This window comes from Doryrhamphus excisus, chromosome 5 (assembly GCF_030265055.1).
Source record: "Doryrhamphus excisus isolate RoL2022-K1 chromosome 5, RoL_Dexc_1.0, whole genome shotgun sequence".
Classification (NCBI taxonomy): Eukaryota; Metazoa; Chordata; class Actinopteri; order Syngnathiformes; family Syngnathidae; genus Doryrhamphus; species Doryrhamphus excisus.
Window position 1 is genome coordinate 25858318 of NC_080470.1, and position 20291 is coordinate 25878608.

General features: G+C 45.5%; 1 protein-coding gene and 1 long non-coding RNA gene across 2 annotated transcripts; one reads left to right on the plus strand and one right to left on the minus strand.

Annotated features, from left to right (window-relative positions):
* Positions 1–5542: 5542 nt before the first annotated feature.
* On the plus strand, positions 5543–8390 carry LOC131130075 (uncharacterized). Its single transcript, XM_058074167.1, has 2 exons — positions 5543–5658; positions 7262–8390. The coding sequence occupies exon 2, from the start codon at positions 7328–7330 to the stop codon at positions 8351–8353; it is 1026 nt and encodes a 341-aa protein (XP_057930150.1). The 5' UTR covers positions 5543–5658; positions 7262–7327; the 3' UTR covers positions 8354–8390.
* A 5435-nt stretch (positions 8391–13825) lies between these two features.
* Positions 13826–17377, minus strand: LOC131129640 (uncharacterized). The gene is made up of 5 exons (XR_009129860.1): positions 17278–17377; positions 16335–16441; positions 16086–16246; positions 15834–15948; positions 13826–14316 (listed from the first exon to the last, which is right to left on the minus strand). It is a non-coding gene; the product is annotated as an uncharacterized LOC131129640 (long non-coding RNA).
* Between the last annotated feature and the right edge of the window lie 2914 nt (positions 17378–20291).

Below are 20291 nucleotides of genomic sequence, written 5' to 3' on the forward strand. Positions count from 1 at the left end.
TGACGATCGATGAAACTGGTGGCGGGGGCCAATTTTTTTTAAATTTCAAGGTGGCGCTAGAGAGCCAATTTTGGAACATTATATTTGAAACCCATAAAATATCAAATTTTTCGCCAGACCTGATGCGCTCGCGAAATTTGGTGAGTTTTCGGGCATGTTGAGACCCTCAAAATGGCGCTCAAAGGCGCGGAAGAATAATAATAATAAGAATTAAAACTGCAAGCAGTGATGAGCGGGCTCGAGCACCCCGACGCGGTCGGGGGTACGCATGGGTCGGGGGTACGCGCGGGTCGGGGGCGCGCGCGTGTCCGGACGGGCGCGCGGACGCGCCGTACGAAAAACCGCGGCGATGGGATAAGCGGTAAGGGAGTTACGGCACTTGCAATTTTCCGCCAGGAGGGGGGGACGCCGGCGGCGAGGCGGGTGCGCGGTCACGTCCCGTCCGGCGCCCCGAACCGCCATAAAAAAATTTGCGACGATTGGACCGTGCAGTAGGTACTTGCGGCGGATATACGTTTCCGCCTGTGGGTGGCGCTATACAGTCTATGCGCCCACACGGTAATGGAATGGAGGGTACCCCGAACCACCAGAAAAAATTAGGTGCCGATCCGACCATGCGGAAGGAAGTTACGGCTGATATACATTTCCACCAGTTGGTGGCGCTATAGCGTATGTACACACACTGTCATAGACCAGAGGGTACCCCGAACCGCCAGAAAAAAATTGGGACCGATCCGACTATGTGGAAGGAAGTCACGGAAGATATACATTTTCACCAGTTGGTGGCGCTATAGAGTCTATGTACACACCCAGTCACAGAGTGGAGGGTGACCTAACCCAGCAAAAAAAATTTGGGACCGATCCGACCATGTGGAAGGAAGTTACAGCTGATATACATTTCCACCCGTTGGTGGCGCTATAGAATCTATGGAGACGCAGATTCCAAGAGTGGAGGGTGACCCGACCGACCCAAAAAAATTTTAGAGACGATCCGACCATGTGGAAGGAAGTTACGGCTATATACATTTCCACCAGTTGGTGGCGCTATAGAGTCTATGTACACAAAGAGTCATAGACCAGAGGGTACCCCAAACCACCAGAAAAAATTTGGGACCGATCCGACCATGTGGAAGGAAGTTACACCTGATATACATTTCTACCAGTTGGTGGCGCTATAGCGTATGTACACACACTGTCATAGACCAGAGGGTACCCCGAACCACTGGAAAAAAATTCGGGCAGATCCGACCATGTGGGAGGAAGTTACGGCAGATATACATTTCCACCAGTTGGTGGCGCTATAGAGTCTATGGACACGCAGATTCAAAGTGTGGAGGGTGACCCGACCGACCAAAAAAAATTTAGAGACGATCCGACCATGTGGAAGGAAGTTACAGCTGATATACATATCCACCAGTTGGTGGCGCTATAGAGTCTATGTATACACACAGTCATAGACCAGAGGGTACCCCGAACCACCAGAAAAAATTTGGGACCGATCCGACCATGTGGGAGGAAGTTAGGGCAGATATACATTTTCACCAGTTGGTGGTGCTATAGTGTATGTACACACACTGTCATAGACCAGAGGGTACCCCAGACCACCAGAAAAAATTTGGGGCCGATCTGACCATGTGGAAGTAAGTTACAGGTGATATACATTTCCACCAGTTGGTGGCGCTATACAGTCTATGTACACACAGTATAACAGACCAGAGATTGACCCAACACACCAAAAAAAATTCAAGACAATCTGACCATGAATCAGGAAGTTACAGCAGATATACATTTCCACCAGTTGGTGGCGCTATAGAATCTATATACACACACAGTCACAGACTGGAGGGTGACCGAACCCACCCAAAAAAATTTGGAGACGATCCGACCATGTGGAAGGAAGTTACGGCAGACATACATTTCCACCAGTTGGTGGCACTGTGTTTTGAACATGGGTTCTGGAGCGTTAGGTGCGTCCTGTCATGATAGACGTCTCCACCGAAAATCATAGTGATACGTGCAACGGGTGGCGAGGGATAATGAATTGAAACTTCTAGGTGGCGCTAGTGTGTCAATTTAGATTGATGTCACATGGGAGCACCACCAGGGCGCTCAGGCCTGGATTCTGACCTTACGTGTAAGATTTCAGCAGTCTGTGACCTTCTGCGGGCAAAATATCAGCCTTCGATGGTCAATGGCGAAGGCTGACCATTCGCCGTGGCCACGCCCACCACATGTGCTTTACACACATCACAGTCCATCGACTGACAGTCAAACTGTGTATTGACTTTGATGTACATTGCTTCAAGGCAAGGCCAGACACCAGGCAGGGCCAGATAAGGTAAAAGTTAAGGTTAAAGTAAAAGTTTGGTGGCGTGCCACGCCCACATCCTAAGTAGCAGCCCAAAATCCTTCGCAATTTAACGTGGGCCATCCGTCTAGTGTCCGTTGATGCTACAACGGACTCATTCGGTCAAACCGCCTAGGAGGAGTTCGTCGAGATACGACCCCTACATCCTCCCCCAAATGGCCGCCGCCACCTAAAATGGCGGACTTCCTGTTGGTTTTTGAACATGGGTTCTTGAGACTTTTTTGTGCGTCCTGTCACGAGTGATGTCTCCTCCGAAAATCATGCCCATACGTGCAACGGGAGGCGAGGGATAATTATTTTAAAACTTGTAGGTGGCGCTAGTGAGTCAATTTGGCTTGGTTTCAAATGGGGGCCCCACCAGGGCCCTCAGGCCTGGAATCTGCCCCCCCTTATGAGTTTTCAAGCACATGCGACCTTCTGCGGGCGAATGATGACCCTTTCTTTGTAAACGGCGAGGCCTGAGCATTCGCCGCCAGGCCACGCCCACCACGTGCGCTTTTCCTGCATCATGCTCCATCAACAGGCTTCACCAGGCTGTCAGGCAGTGACCTTGTGACCTCGGTGTTCATCTGATGAATCTCCTGCCAGAAAAGGCCTCATGAAGATCACACGCCTTTAGCCTGTCGCCAATAGGTGGCGCTGCGACGAAATCAGGAAGTGACCTACGGGGACCTTCGGGGCGGGGCCATGATCACATGTACCAAGTATGATGAAGATCTGACCACGTGGAGCCAAGTTATTCACGTCTACAGTTACGCTCAGCGTGCAAGGCCCGGACAGATGAAAAAGGGCAAAATTTGGGGGCGTGCCACGCCCACATCGTACGGAATATCCCAAAATCCTTCGCAATTTAACGTCGGCCATCCGTCTAGTGTCCGTTGATGCAACAACGGACTCATTCGGTCAAACCCCCTAGGAGGAGTTCGTCGAGATACGACCCCAACTTCTGGCCCGAAAAAGGCCGGCGCCATCCAAAATGGCCGACTTCCTGTTCGTTTTCCAATATGGGTTCTTGAGACTTTTTGGTCCGTCCTGTCACGATAGACGTCTCCACCAAGTTTCGTGACGATCGGTGAAAGTGGTGGCGGGGGCTAATTTTTTTTTAAATTCAAGGTGGCGCTAGAGAGCCAATTTTGGAACATTATATTTGAAACCCATAAAATATCAAATTTTTCGCCAGACCTGATGCGCTCTGCAAATTTGGTGAGTTTTCGGGCATGTTAAGGCCCTCAAAATGGCGCTCAAAGGCGCGGAAGAATAATAATAATAAAAAGAAACGGAACGATTACAATAGGGCTTTCGCACTGGTCAGTGCTCGAGCCCTAATTAAAACTGCGAGCAGTGATGAGCGGGCTCCAGCACCCCGACGCGGTCGGGGGTACGCGCGGGTCGGGGGTACACGCGGGTCGGGGGCGCGCGCGTGTCCGGACGGGCGCGCGGACGCGCCGTACGAAAAACCGCGGCGATGGGATAAGCGCTAAGGGAGTTACGGCACTTGCAATTTTCCGCCAGGAGTGGGCGACGCCGGCGGCGAGGCGGGTGCGCGGTCACGTCCCGTCCGACGCCCCGAACCGCCATAAAAAAATTTGCGACGATCGGACCGTGCGGTAGGTACTTGCGGCGGATATACGTTTCCGCCTGTGGGTGGCGCTATACAGTCTATGCGCCCACACGGTAACGGACCGGAGGGTACCCCGAACCACCAGAAAAAATTAGGTGCCGATCCGACCGTGCAGAAGGAAGTTACGGCTGATATACATTTCCACCAGTTGGTGGCGCTATAGCGTATGTACACACACTGTCATAGACCAAAGGGTAACCCGAACCACCAGAAAAAAATTCGGGCAGATCCGACCATGTGGGAGGAAGTTACGGCAGATATACATTTCCACCAGTTGGTGGCGCTATAGAGTCTATGGACACGCAGATTCAAAGAGTGGAGGGTGACCCGACCGACCAAAAAAAATTTAGAGACGATCCGACCATGTGGAAGGAAGTTACGGCTATATACATTTCCACCAGTTGGTGGCGTTATAGAGTGTATGTATACACACAGTCATAGACCAGAGGGTACCCCGAACCACCAGAAAAAATTTGGGACCGATCCGACCATGTGGAATGAAGTTACAGCTGATATACATATCCACCAGTTGGAGGCGCTATAGCGTATGTACACACACTGTCATAGACCAGAAGGTACCCCGAACCACCAGAAAAAAATTCGGGCAGATCCGACCATGTGGGAGGAAGTTACGGCAGATATACATTTCCACCAGTTGGTGGCGCTATAGGTGTATGTACACACAGTATAACAGACCAGAGATTGACCCAACACACCAAAAAAAAAAAATCAAGACAATCTGACCATGAATCAGGAAGTTACGGCAGATATACATTTCCACCAGTTGGTGGCGCTGTGTTTTGAACATGGGTTCTGGAGCGTTAGGTGCGTCCTGTCATGATAGACGTCTCCACCGAAAATCATAGTGATACGTGCAACACGTGACACGTGGCCACGCCCACCACATGTGCTTTACACACATCATAGTCCATCGACTGACATCATCAGTCTGTCAGTCAAACTGTGTATTGACTTTGATGTACATTGCTTCAAGGCAAGGCCAGAATCTAAACATCGTAGTTTGAAGGCGTGCCACGCCCACATCCTAAAGAGCAGCCCAAAATCCTTCGGATTTTAACATTGGCCATTTGTGTAGTGTCCATTGATGGAACCCCCATAGGAAGAGTTTGGTGAGATATGACCCCTTGCCCCCAATTGGACGCCGCCAAGCAAAATGGCCGATTTCCTGTCGGTTTTTGAACATGGGTTCATGAGACTTTTTTGTGCGTCCTAGCATGAGTGATGTCTCCTTCGAAAATCATGATGATCCGTGCAACGGGAGGCGAGGGATAATTATTTTAAAACTTCTAGGTGGCGCTAGTGAGTCAATTTGGCTTGGTTTCATATGGGGGCCCCACCAGGGCCCTCAGGCTTGGATTGTGACCCCCCTATAAGTTTTCAACCACATGCTATATTCTGCAGGCTAATTATGACCCTTTGAGGGTCAATGGCGAGGTTTGAGCATTCACCGCCAGGCCACGCCCACCACGTGTGCTTTATCCAGATCACGGTCCATCAACAGTCTTCACCAGACTGCCAGTCATGGACCTTGTGACCTTTATGTCCATCTGATCAATCTCCTGCCAGAAGAAGACTAATCGTTAGGCTAGTTGTTGCCAATAGGGGGGGCTGCGCCGAAATCAGGAAGTGACCTATGTGGATCGTTGAGGTGAGGCCATGATCACATGTACCAAGTATGATGAAGATCTGACCACGTGAAGCCAACTTATTAACGTTTACAGTCTGCTCAGCATGCAAGGCGACCCGCCACGCCCACATTTCATGGCGCAACCAAAAATTCCTATCAATTGAACATACCGCACCCCATGCCACTGGGGGTGCGCGAGAGTTGACAGGCACGCGAGTCGACGGGCGCTAGGACCCAGCACCCGGCATCGGCGTGTCCGGTAGAAAAAAACAGAGGCGCTCGGAGCGGAATTCACCATGCACCATATTTATCCGGAAGGGGGCGATGTGGAGCGCTCCAGCCGCTTCCTGAGACTTTGTTGTGGGTCTTATAATGAGTAATGTCTTTACCGGAAACATCCCTTTTCAGCAAATGGGCATATTTAGGTTCTCCCCGTGTTTTTTAACACCCACGAGTACTTCATGGGTGAAGTTCATATGCAAAGTGAGATGTCTGAGCAATGTATTTGTTGGTGTGTTTTGTAAAGTCTACTTAAACCTTATTACGTGTGTCAAAATGAATAAAGACCGGCTTTGTAAAAATAACTAACATGTTGTGGAATACCAGATGAAAGCTAAAGAGATTTAAACAAAGTCGCGTACGAACAAAACAAAACACGTTTAATTATGTAACATACAAAAATTCAACAATCCAAAGCACAACATAACAACAACAATTTATTAATAATACAGATAAAAAACGTTCACACTCATATTCATACCTATGGACAATTTGGAGTCGCCAATTAACCTAACATGTTTGTGGAATGGGGGATGTTTATTTGTTTTTTTTTTGTCTCTTTTCCGGACGTGTTTTTTCTGGACGTTTATCCTGTCTTTCGGTGTTTTTCTCGTCGTCTGTTTGTGTCGCACAGTCACGGGTGTCTGTTTAGAAGAAATAACACATGAGTGACATCTAGCGGTGAAACACTATAACATCCACCGCATTAACAACTACAATATATCATCAGAATCATACATAATGTTACGCATAAATATGGCAATATTGCAACATCAACACAATATACAACTTGTCATCAATGAAATATGAAATATCTCACCATTTAGGTTCAGACGCTGTTGCCCCTCTGCTGCGTCAATTCGCCTCTGCCAAGGCTTCCTCAAGCTGGCTGATGGTGGCTTGATTTTTTTCCACCTGTTCTGCCATCAGCCGTTTGCCCCTGACACGTCTGGCAGCGAAGCCTATGAAGGTCTCGGCCAGCACGTAACTTTGTGAATATAAGTCTTCCCGGGACACGCAAGGGTCCTGGCACGAGTAGTGTCAAAACAGACAGATAACAACACATTATTCACAGTAATTGATGGTAACCCATGGCATCATGTTTTTTACGACAAAATGAAGTGTACACGGACATCGAAATGCACAATCGAAATGTCACTACACCCGGAAGTGCTGTCACTACAACCGGCTAACTGGCTAACGTGGATCTCCTGAAATCTTCATTCTACCTGCTGCTCTGAGTTTCCGCGAATGTCAGAAGTGTATTCTCTACAGTTGGGCCCTTTTCTGGGCCCTTGTTTGTAAGTCTCGCTCTTTCATATTCTGCACTGTTGCTACTTCTCAGTTGTGAACACGACGCCGTTTCTACACAGAGGGCTCCATTGGAGCCTTTGCGTCAACCTTACCCACCATGGCCCCACTTACCTCCACTTCCGGCTGCCCTGACTGCTCGATCCTCCTGGGAAAAATCCACGAGTTGGAGAAGCGCATTACTACCATGCACAGGGTCCGCGAGGCTGAACTCCTAATGGACACCATCACTTTCCGTCTCCCATCTCCACAGTCCGAATCTACCACACATCAAGCCTCTCTCGCTGCCTCAACGGATAGTCCACCTCTCCCGCTGCATGATGTCCTCCACGATCGGCCGGATGTTTCCCTCGCTGTCCCCCCGGCAGCTCTTAACGCCGCAGCCGTCTTGCCGGGGGATAAACCCAAGTCCTTGGCGACCTCCACCCCAGCTAAACTGTCACCCAGGCCAAAAAGCTCTCGTCGCGTCTCTGTTGTGAACTTCACCCCTGCACCACGGCGCCATCTTGCCTCTTTAACTTCTACCATTCCAGCTGCGGAGTCGCCCCCACCCCATGTGACCCCGCCACCCCATGTGACACTGCCGCTGCCACCTGTCCAGGCTTCTTCGGCACCGCCCCGTCCCCTCTTCCCTCCAACCACCATCATCATTGGGGACTCCATCACGAGGAACATTCGCTTCTTCAACGCCATAACATACTGTTTCCCCGGAGCCACTGTCCCCCTCATCCACTCAAAGCTTGTTGACATTGTTGAGCGATCTCTCCCCCCATCTGTCCGTAGAATAATTGTACACGTTGGCTGCGTTGATGCCTTCCGCCGTCAGTCTGAAATTACCAAAGTGCAGTTCAATAATCTTTTTCAGTTCCTTCGCAAAACTGGCAAGACTATCTTCATTAGTGGCCCTCTCTCACCTCACAACTGCGGGTATGGTATATTCAGTCGTATTCTCTCCCTCCACACCTGGCTCCAGTCTGCTACAAACTCCCTCTCTCTTAACTATATTGACAACTTCGATCTTTTTTGGGGCCGGAAATCCTTTTTTAATCCTGACGGCCTCCATCCTAGCAAGCTTGGCAGTCGGATTTTAACAGTACACTTACAACACGCTGTTCACAGTGCGTGACTATTTACATTTGGTCAGACACGCCCCCCTTTTTCTTTTTCTTTTTCTTCTTCCATATCCGGCTACAATTTTACCCACAGCTCCTCCTGCAGGCCACAGCGTTCACTGCACCCTGCTACTGCTTGCTCTACTTTTCAGCCTGTTCTTTCACCTACAAACAAGATCCCATCCCACTGGTCATACCGCCCGACTGGACTCCGCTATTACAACAATAAACATGCAAATTTAATAAATCTCCGCCCACTCTCCCGCAGCCAAGATCAAATGATGAACTCTTATAATCTCAAATTATCCCTCCTAAATGTACGCTCTCTTAACAACAAGGCTCTCATTCTAAATGAATACATCACTGACAATAAACTGGACTTCCTCTGTTTGACAGAAACCTGGCACAAACCTTTGGACTATTTCTCCCTAAACCAAGCAACACTTCCTGGATTTACTTACCTTGAAAACGCCCGTCCCGACGGACGTGGCGGTGGCACAGCAGTCATATATAAAAAGGACATCAAAGTCACTCCAATATCCCTCCAAAATGTTCACTCCTTCGAATTCACTGCCTTCAAACTGTCCGGTCCATCCCCCCTTGTCACTGCTGTCATCTATCGCCCCCCAAAACCAAACTCTTCTTTCCTATCAGATTTTACGGACCTCATCACCCAATTAAATGCAATCTCATCATCCATCCTTCTGCTCGGTGATTTCAACCTTCATATTGACAATTCCAACTCCAAACCTGCGCCAGAATTCCTTGATCTTCTCAGCTGTTTCTCCATCACTCAACAAGTTAACTTCCCCACCCACACCAGAGGACACATCCTGGATCTTGTCTGCACTACTGGTATCAATATTCACAACCTCACTAGCCATAACCTGCACATATCAGACCATCTGGCCATCACATTTGATTTACACACATCTCTTAGTGTCTCAAAAATCAAACGTCAAATAACCTTCAGGAATCTCAAATCCATCAACCCTCATGCCCTTACCTCACTTCTAACCACAAAATTTGCTATCTCCCCTCCCCCGCTGTCTGAGGACCCCTCTGAACTTGTCTCCTACTACAACAATACCCTTTCCTCCTGTCTTGATGAACTGGCCCCTAAAAAAACCAAATTGGTCTCCTTCTCCCACACTGCCCCCTGGTACACCCCTCAGCTCCATAATATGAAGACCCGTAAACGCCAGCTTGAGAGACTGTACAAGAAATCTGGCCTAACTGTTCATCTTCAAGCTTACACAGACTTTCTACAGCAATATAAAGATGCCTTAAACACTGCCCGCTCACGATACTACTCCAATCTGATTACATCTAGTTCCAACAATCCTAAATCCCTCTTTTCAACAATCAACACACTGCTAAAGCCAAATGACAACTCCTCCTCATCCTTCACCACCACCAAATGCAACAACTTCTTAACCTACTTCCAGTCCAAAATTACCAAAATATACAGCTCCCTAAACCCCCCCTCGACTCACTCGCTTCCTCCTGACCCTCCACTATTTGGCTCCACCCAACGACTCTCCAAATTTACACCTATCTCACCCGTGCAACTCACTAAAATACTAACCGGTATGAAGACTCCAACATGCTCCCTGGATCCTATCCCTTCTTCATTCATCAAACCCTGCCTCCACATCATCTCCCCGCTGATCACAAGTATCATTAACTCCTCCATTATCACTGGATCCGTCCCACAGTCTCTCAAGCTGGCGGCAATCACCCCCACACTCAAAAAGTCTGGTCTCGATCCCAATAACCTCTCCAATTTCCGTCCCATATCCAACCTCCCCTTTCTGTCCAAAATCCTTGAACGTGTCATAGCTGCTCAACTTCAATCTCACCTCAACTCCAACAGCCTGTTTGAATCCTTCCAGTCCGGTTTCCGTCCCAAACACAGCACTGAAACAGCTCTTCTTAAAATCACCAATGATCTTCTTCTCTCCTCCGATTCCGGCCATCTTACCATCCTCATCCTCCTAGACCTCACCGCAGCCTTTGACACCATTAGCCACTCTATCCTCCTGTCCCGCCTCAAAACCAGCCTCAATATCACCGATTCTGCTCTGTCCTGGCTCCAATCATACCTCACCAACCGTCAACAGTTTGTGCACATAAATAGCTGCTCCTCCTCCATAGCCCCTTTACCTCAAGGTGTTCCCCAAGGTTCGGTGCTTGGTCCTCTTCTCTTCATCCTCTACATCCTTCCACTTGGCAATATCATCCGTCGACATGGCCTCAATTTCCACAGCTACGCTGATGATATTCAACTATACATTTCTACCACCTCCATCAACTCCAACATCTACTCCACCCTCACCAACTGCTTAGCTGATATCAAAACTTGGATGGAACAAAATTTTCTCAAACTTAATAGTGACAAAACAGATATTATCATCATCGGTCCCAAAAACACCACGGCGCCCACCCATAATTTCCATCTTCAATTTGACAGCGCCACCCTCACTCCATCCCCGCTCATCCGCAACCTTGGTATCCTCCTAGACCCCACCCTTTCATTTGAACCCCACATCAAACAGTTAACCCGGACTGCATTCTTTCATCTTAAGAACATAGCCCGACTCCGTCCATCACTTACATTCTCTGCCGCTGAATCCCTAATCCATGCATTCATCACCTCCAGAATCGACTACTGCAACAGCATTCTCTACGGTACACCATCCAAAACCCTCAACAAACTACAATATATTCAGAACTCCGCTGCCCGCCTCCTCACCTCCACCCGCTCCCGTGAACACATTACCCCTGTCCTCCAAAACCTCCACTGGCTTCCCGTCCCCCAACGCATTCACTTCAAAATTCTTCTCATCACCTACAAAGCCCTCCACGATCTGACCCCCCCATATCTCACAGACCTCCTCCATCCACATAATCCCCCGCGTCCCCTTCGCTCCTCAGACTCCAACCTCCTGGCACTCCCCTGTAAGACCAAGCTCCGAACCTGGGGAGACAGAGCCTTCTCCATCGCTGCCCCCACTCTCTGGAACTCTTTGCCCCACTCACTCCGTGCTTGCCCTGACCTTCCCACCTTCAAAAAACAACTCAAAACCCACCTCTTTAAATCTGTTTTTAATGTCTAACCTTCTATATCTGACTGCTGTGCCCCGCCCCGCTTTTTTAACTGTGTACTATCCAATGAATGTTGTATCTTGGTGTGTCTTTTATTCTGTTTACTTGCTCTATTCAACTCCATTCTTCTGTAAAGTGTCTTTGAGTATCTTGAAAAGCGCTATACAAATAAAATGTATTATTATTATTATTATTATTATTAATAACAAATATTATTCTGTTGAAATGTAGAACTATAGAAAGAATACAATATTTTCTAGCATCAGAATAATAATGATATGAACGAATAAAATCATCCAAATACTTACACACAACAATTGGCATTTGGTGCGCAAAGCTTGCACCTCCGGGTTGGTGGATGTGGGCGATTTCGCCGGAGAAGAAGAGCTGGCCATTCTAGACACAAAAAGAGATGATAAAATGTGCAGATGTTCACATTGACTTAAACATGAATTGCATTCAATGGTCAAAATAAGGGCAAATAATAAGAAAGCACTTACCTTTCAGCTGTGTTAATTGGGAGGCGACTGAGGTGGAAATAAAAAATGACCAAATGGCTTCTTATTTATAATACTGTGTCATGTGACCATGTCATGGGCGTGACATTGCTGGACACCAGACAGTTAGGCGACATTCTTCGACGCTCCAGATGTGTTGACGTTATTTTAATAAATTGTATATTACACCATTTCTGTTGTTTTTATAATTAATGTGATATTTTTTGCTCATGAACTGCACATCAATTCCACCTTGAAAGAGCGACAGTTCCGTAGAAAAAAACAAATATATATATATATATATATATATATATATCGCACAGTAACCATGTGTAATGATGTTCTTGTCACGCCCTGTGTGGGGTCCTAAGTGACAGTTTGGGTTTGAGTTTACGGTCTGGGCTTTGGTTTCCTTTTGGCACGCTCTTATTTTGGTTTGACTTCCTGTTTTTCCCTGTCTGCCTCCGTTGTCTTAGTTACCCACACCTGTCCCTAATTTGAGTGTCTATTTAGTTCTGGTGTGTGCGTCTCCCTTGGTGGGATTATTGTCGTTTGTCCGTTTGCTACCTGAGTTGCTTTTCCTGCTGCTGCAATTATTGCAAGCAATAAATATTATTTACCTGCTATTGGTCCTGCTCTCTGCATCCTGGGGTCGAACTTTAAAGCTCTCGAGCCGAACCGTGACAGTTCTAACATCACAATCTCAGCAAGTTGTAAATGAAAATGAGATGATTTTTTATTATAGAAGAAAACAAATCTGCTCCATTTACTCTGTCTTTAACAGAATGTAATAATGGACTATCAAATAGAGAAAAAATATGAACTTGATGATGTATAATGCATATTTCTTTAATCTTTTTCAGTACTTCAAGTCAATATTTGAAACAAACAAAAACCATGAAAAAATACGCTAAACATGTATTAGTCTCCTTTGACAAAGATAAAATATCTATTTCATCTTTGAACAGTAGTGACTTTACAAGAGGTGCCGGGGCCTCAAAGCGTGTGTCGAGTTATTGAGTGGGCACTTCCCGGAAGCGTGGACCGAGGGGTGATTCATTGAGGGGAGGGGCCTGAATCGATGACGTCCGAAGCCTCGCTGCCCGGCTGTACCACGTGACGGATTCCGGAAAACGTTTAGAATTTGCCGCGATGTTTTCCTATCAGTCGGCGATATAAACCCCTCAGGCTTAAACATTAAAATGTGGGGTTTTGTGGTGAGAGTCAGTCTGTTGAGCGTGTGGATAGTTTGTCGATTCATTGTCGACATGTATCAAAAAAGAGGAATCGCCTGAAACCAAAAATTGTTAATAAAAAAATATTATTGAATAAAAAAATAATTATATCTTTCATATTCTATCCAGGTTACACAAGCATACATCTTTTAGTTACACAAGCACTTTCCCTGAAACCATGGCCGCCAGGTGACATAAAACCATGATGAAGATAGCCATATCACGATACATGGCATTGATGGACAATAAAACATTCAGTATGTTATATATACTGTATATTTAATCTTACGCTTTTTAGGTTAATTAAGTGGTTCTACAATGTTTTGTAGTACATAATCATATCCTAGAGCCAAAACAGATCAGCATTTAATGCATCACACATGAAGATACAGCCGCATGTAATTCTATCCAAGGCCAGCAGGTGGTTTCGTGTGCACATGAAGCTTGAAGAAATGAATCATTTGTCAAACCAGTTGATTGAAATGGTTCAAAGCCTCACGGGGTGACATCTTGCCATCATTATTGGACATAGTCTGAGAAATCTCCATTTGAATTATATAACCTCAGGGTACATCAACATCAAAACGAGCATATGAGCATCTGGTAGAAATTGTTGCAACACATGGCTGAAATGCAGAAAGAATGACATTTTCATGACCTTAAGACACTTGAATAAACATTAACACATGAAACTTCTATACTTAGGACAGGTAAACTTCACCAACCAAAAATCACTCAGAAAGCCGCCAACAACATCCATTCATTTTCTCCTGCTTTGTCCTTACGGGTGCTGGAGCCTATCCCAGCTGTCTACGGGCGAGCGGCGGGGTACACCGTGGAATGGTGGCCAGCCAATCACAGGGCACATATAGACAACCATTCACTTTACGGGAGCCAGGCAACAACATTTCGTTGGCAAAGTCTTTGAAAGGTTTCCATAAATCCAGATCCAGCAGTACTAACTGGAACACCATAAAACTGGATGACAGGGTCTCGGGGAATCGCAGGTCTTGGCATACGTCAGTCCCATCAGATAGTAGCAGGCCTTGCTAAGATCCCCAAGAGTGCTGTGTTCGGTGCTGCCCTCAATCACTATGCCATCTTTTCTTGAATGCTGGTTGATCCATCCCCGGCATCCTGCAGATATTGTAAAGACAGCTGTTAGGAGTTCACGTTCAACTTGCACCTCACAAGAGAAATAGCACGTACTCTGTTCTGTTGTCCACAGCTGCTTTATGGCAGGGGTGTCAAAGTCAAGTGGACGGAGGGCTAAATAAAACATTTGGCCATAAGCCGAGGGCCGGACTGTCCAATCTTCATTAAAACCAAGATTTAACTTACTGAAAACATAACAAATATATTACCATATGATTGGATAAATAAAGCAATATTTTCTTATGACTCTGTCAGTCATTTTTAATTTCAGCCATGTCATATTATATTCTTTCATCACCGCCACACTTTGTCCACATAGAAGACACACAGGTTTTCCAGCTACCTCTGTGACATGTACTCTAACTCCCACCTTGTTTGAAAGCCCTTGTTTTCACTGTCCACCTTCCATTTAGCCATTGTTGATGGGTATCTGTAAATTAACTTTTGATGTTGTGCTAATGACTGATGCTGAATGACTGCTGAATAAATTAAGATGCCTCCCGCTATGCTCTTGCACACGCGTCCCTGTTGCATTGTGGGAAATGTAGTACAGTTTATCTGCGGGCTGAATTTAATATTAGATTAATATCATCACGCGGGCCAGGTAAAACCCTCTCGCGGGCCTGATGTGGCCTGTGGGACTTAACTTTGACATATGTGCTTTATGGCATACAAAAAGCAGCTCCATCTTTGTGTGCAATTGTTGTGGAAAAAAATTCTATCATCCTAAGTAGGATAGAGAATGCCTGAAATAAATACATAGCTCTGGTGGTTTTATTACCTTTGCAAAACAAAGGGGTCAGACAACACACAGTATGCATGGCGGTCTGTAGGTGTCTGGCCCAGAGTGGCCTCTTGGTGGGAACTTTGCTACTCCATAGCATGCAAATGAATTACATTACAATAGAAAAGAGACATTCAAAAACTGTTCAAGGGGCTGTATGTAAGATTGTGGCTATTGTGGCTGTTGCTGGAGTGAAATAAAAAAATCTGTATTGCAACTAGCAGCAGGAATGAAGCGGCAGTATCTGTTGTCACAGTGATATCTATTCAGGCTTCTGTGGCTTAAGCGGGTAGGATGGACGAGTATTTAGCTTCTTACTATCAGTCACAGTAACTAAAAGCAGAGGTCATGTCAGTCAGGTGCTGTGCGGGTTATTATTTTACTTTCACCGCCCTGACATTGTGTCTGTGCGCTGTGCACCTGCAGAAGGCTTGTTGTCACATCTTTATTTCAAATTAACATGTTTTCTTAGTCTCTGATGACAGACATATTGTGCGATATTTTGTTTACTTGATGTGAATTTCGTACATACGTACAGCTCCTTTGAGAAAGACGGGAGGAAAGGATGAGTAATAAATAGGAGGGAGAGTCAGAAAAGATAAATGTCAGCTGTATGATGTGAACAGAGAATGGAGAGAAATGTGAATGAGACAGGTGGAATGATGACTATTGCAAGTAAAGTACAAATTGAATAGGTGGAGGATGGTTTTAATACCTGAAATAGATTGTTCGTCTGTGCTTGAATTCTTGCTCTGACAACATTTTTCTTCGCTGCAAACAAGGATAACAGTTTTGGTGTCCTTTCGCCTCCATTCTGGCACCTTCCTCTCCTGAAAGAGAGATATGAAAGAAGATACAAAAAATCAGTGACAACAAAAAGTGAAGTGCATACTTAAGTAGAACTGTGAAACATACAGTAGTTGTTTACAGTCCTTAATGTGTTTAACACAAAAATCCAAATACTCACCTGTGAGACATTAAACAAGGTAGGCCACCTGTGCTTCATGTCACTGATGCTCATGTGTATGTTGTATGTTCCTCTATGTGCAAAAGTTCTCCACATCAAGTCCTTAATGACTGGGCTGTCGCTCTTCTTTAATTGGTGATTAGTTGGTTTTGGTTCAGCTCCTGGAGGATAGCGAGGAAGAATACCACTTCACCACTGTTCCATGTTTTAAGGGAGCAAGGACATCTTAAATGAAGACAGGGTACTTACAGCCACATCCATAAATACTGTGCTTGACTTGGTAATGCTTGAGAAGCTCCCCTTCTGAAGTATCCTCCAATGTGCAGCGCCTACATTGTCAGGCCACGGGCCGCCACCTTAAAAAGGAGCATAAACAGTGTTAGGATGGTTTGTTTTTAAAAGTGCTGTCTAATTTCATGTACATCGTTTTTGGATTGCGTTTTAAATCCACAGTTGTAAAGAATGAATTATAATGCACATTCATTCATGCATTCATTTTCGATTGCTCATCGATTGCTGTGAGGTCTGCACGCTAATCACTTGCCTGCCAAAAATGCACATTGACATGAATTATATCTGCAAATATAATTACAAAATACATGCATTAATTCATAATTTGAATTAATATTTTGTATATGAAACCATGAATAAATAATTTTAATGAATACTGTTGCCCATCTCTGTGTGGAGTTTGCATGTTCTCCCCGTGCATGCGTGGGTTTTCTCCGGGTACTCCGGTTTCCTCCCACATTCCAAAAACATGCAAATTTAATTCTAAGTAGACTCCAGCACCCCCCGCAACCTTCGTGTGGGTGAGGGGTAGAAAACGAATGCTGAAAACTCTTGTATTACATTTGTAATGAGCTCCAGAAGTACCTCGGCTGTTCCTACAAGAGATTCCGGAGCATATCGACATGTTATAAAAACACAAAGTAAAACTAAGCAAAACACGGCGTACACACATAAAGAGAGCGCCGTTAAAAGCGTAACTTTTCCGGTTCGATGGTCCGTTACCTGTTAAAGTATGTTCGCCCAACGAACCATGTTAGCTGAGCAATTTGGTGGCTAGCAAACATAGCTAAAGTTAGCTTACGCACAACAGAATAGCGGTGACATTAAAAAAACAACACCCAGCGTATTTGAAGGAAGACGGGGTCGCTATTAGTTTAAAAATTGCAAGTGCTGTACTTACCGATGTATTGTCGTCCATATAACTTGCCGTGTTTCCATACCTTCGTTGGAGTTGTGTTGCCGGAAACTGCCAAGAGACCTATCATAACTCCACCCCTTTGGCCGCGAAGGGGGCACGTCATGACGGTCTACGTCACCAAGCTTAAGCTCTGGACTTAAGCATTTATTTATGTAAGCGATTAAATGATTTTCAGAGGTTTTACTAAGTTAGTAAACTTTATTATTGTTATATTTAATAAGGCTCTGGGTCATTTTCTGAGTGTAGTATTTTGTACATCATTCTAATCGGTCAGATCCTTTCGACAACCATTTGTTTATGTTTTATTCTGAAGCAGTGCGTTGCGGTGTGTGGAATGCATTGGAACATTTTGCTCTTTATGGAAAAGTGGATGGCTCTTAAATGAGCCGTTGTGGTGAATCTACCCACTTTTTGTGTGCCACAGAATTGCCCAAACAGGAGGTGATTGCTGGACACAAATTAGAGTTTTGTGTTAAGGATGATTATGCTTTAGGTGATGTCAATGTAGTTTCTGGCTATTATATTGAAAACGGGATTCATGTCACTTTGCATGATGCTTTACAAACAATGTTTGGCAAGTACAGCACATGCATTTTTACGGTCTGTCAAAGTAGTTGTGCCATCATTTGTGATGCTGGTCAGTATTGTCTGGTGGATTCGCACTCGCGCAGCTGTAATGGCATGGTGTGCAGTGATGGAACCAGTGTTGTTCTGTGTTTTGGTAGTCTCGATGATCTTGCTAATCACATTAGCAATTTGGCTGCAGGGTTTGGTGGAACAGAGAAACTTTTTGAGATAGCTGGTGTTGTTGTGACTGTTGTGGCTGACAGGAAACGTCACTTGGAGGTGACTGATGTTTCCAAAAAGTTAAAAATGGCTGACATTTCTAGTACATGTGCATCTGATGTCGAAGTAGTCAGTGTTGTTACCACACAGCATGCCTTTTGTCCAATGCTTCAAAATGACTCCAAAGATGTGTGCCAACTTTTGAATATAGATTGTGAAGTCAAAACTGTGCCTGTCAATTTGCGTGTTGGACCCTTGGGAGCTCCCTGTAAAAAGGAGAGCATTGTTGCTGACGGCAACTGTTTTTTCCGTGCCATATCACAAGCGGTGAGTGGCACACAGAAAAATCACAGAAAAATTAGACTCCATGTGGTTAAACATATGGAAAAGCACTGTGAAGATTATGAGAAGCTTCTCAGGAGTGAGTACAATTGTTTGACAGAGTATATTAGTGTTTCCAAAATGAAATATGTCAATAGCTGGGCAACTGAGGTGGAAATTCAGGCTGCAGCGGATAGTTTAGGAATAAATATCTTTACTTTTTACGGTGGTCATTGGTTGAGATATAGTTCAAAGTCAGAATCCAGTCGTGGGATTTATTTGGACAACTCGAGTGGTAATCACTATGAGTGTGTGACATGTGTCAATGAGGGCCTGTTAGGAAGTTGCTTTGGCATTTGTCGGAGTGGTACACCTGATAGCAGTCAGCATGATACCAGGTCTCACAAGCATTTGGACAATCAAGAAATTTGTGAAGATATTGGTTCAAATGATGTGAATAGGGCTGTTGAACCAATCAAAGAAAAACGCCAGTCCATGATTACACTTATCAAATCAAATCAAATCAACTTTATTTGTAGAGCACTTTTCCTGCAAGGAGATGCGACACAAAGTGCTTTTCAGAATTAAAACAATTACCACAATTAAAAAGGAAAACAATGAAGAAAAAAGAAAGCCCCTCCTTCCCACCCTCCATACTAGACCCACACACACACACACGCAAGCACACAATCACCCACATTAGGGAGACATGGCATGGTACTGAGGAACAAGGAAACGCCACCTTTGGGGCCGTCCACACTGGGAGAAGCTGCAGGCCGTGCCATCGGAGGACCAGCACCCGGGCCCTCCGACTCCGTTAGACGGGCGGACCCCCACATTAAAAGGGAGGAACCCCCCAGCCGGCCGTGTCGAAGGGACCCAAGGATGGCACCCCCTCAGCATACCCAAACAGCCCCCAGTGTGGAGGACCCCCCTGAGGAAACACTGGAGTTGGAGCTAAAGACTAAGACCATAAAATAGGACTAAAAGATAAAACATAACACTGGAGTTAAAAACTGAAGATTAAGAGCATAAAATAGGACTAACAAGATAAAAACAAAACACTGGAGTTAAAAGGTGAAGAATAAGAACATAAAATAGGACTAAAAGGATGAAAACATAATAAAAGCTTAACAATATTAGTTAAAAGCCTGATTAAAAAGGTGCGTCTTTAATCTTCTTTTAAAAATATCAACAGTCTCCGCAGTCCTGAGGCTCTCCGGCAGGCTGTTCCACAGGTGGGGGCCATAGTGGCTAAATGCTGCCTCACCGTGGGTTTTTGTTCTGTGTTTTGGTTTCGCTAAAAGGCCAGTGCCGGAGGACCGCAGGGTCCACGGGGGTTGATATGGTAAAAGCAGATCAGATAAATAAGAAGGGGCAAAGCCGTTAAGACATTTAAAAACCAGTAAGAGAATCTTAAAATCGATCCTGAAGCGGACGGGGAGCCAATGCAGCGACTTTAAAACCGGTGTAATGTGCTCCCGCCCTCTGGTCCTCGTCAGCACACGTGCGGCTGAGTTCTGTAATAATTGGAGATTTAAAATACTTTTTTTGGGAAGACCAGAGAGCAGGGCATTACAGTAATCTAAACGACAGGATATAAAAGCATGCATTAGCACCTCCGTACTGGCCTGAGAGAGAAACGTGCGGACTCTGGCTATGTTCTTAAGGTGATAAAAAACTATTTTTGTTATATTTTTAATATGTGGGATAAAATTTAGCTCAGAGTCAAAAATCACGCCCAAATTTTTAACAGAGTCGGCTAGTTTAATATCCTGTAATTTTGGTAAAAGTTTCTCTCTCTGGCCTTCAGGACCTATGACTAAAACCTCAGTTTTGTCCTGGTTGAGCTGCAGGAAATTCTCTGCCATCCATGACTTGATGTCTAC

Bases quoted from the DNA above. Each gene is read 5' to 3' on its own strand.
- LOC131130075 (XM_058074167.1), top strand. From the start codon at position 7,328: ATGGCCCCACTTACCTCCACTTCCGGCTGCCCTGACTGCTCGATCCTC.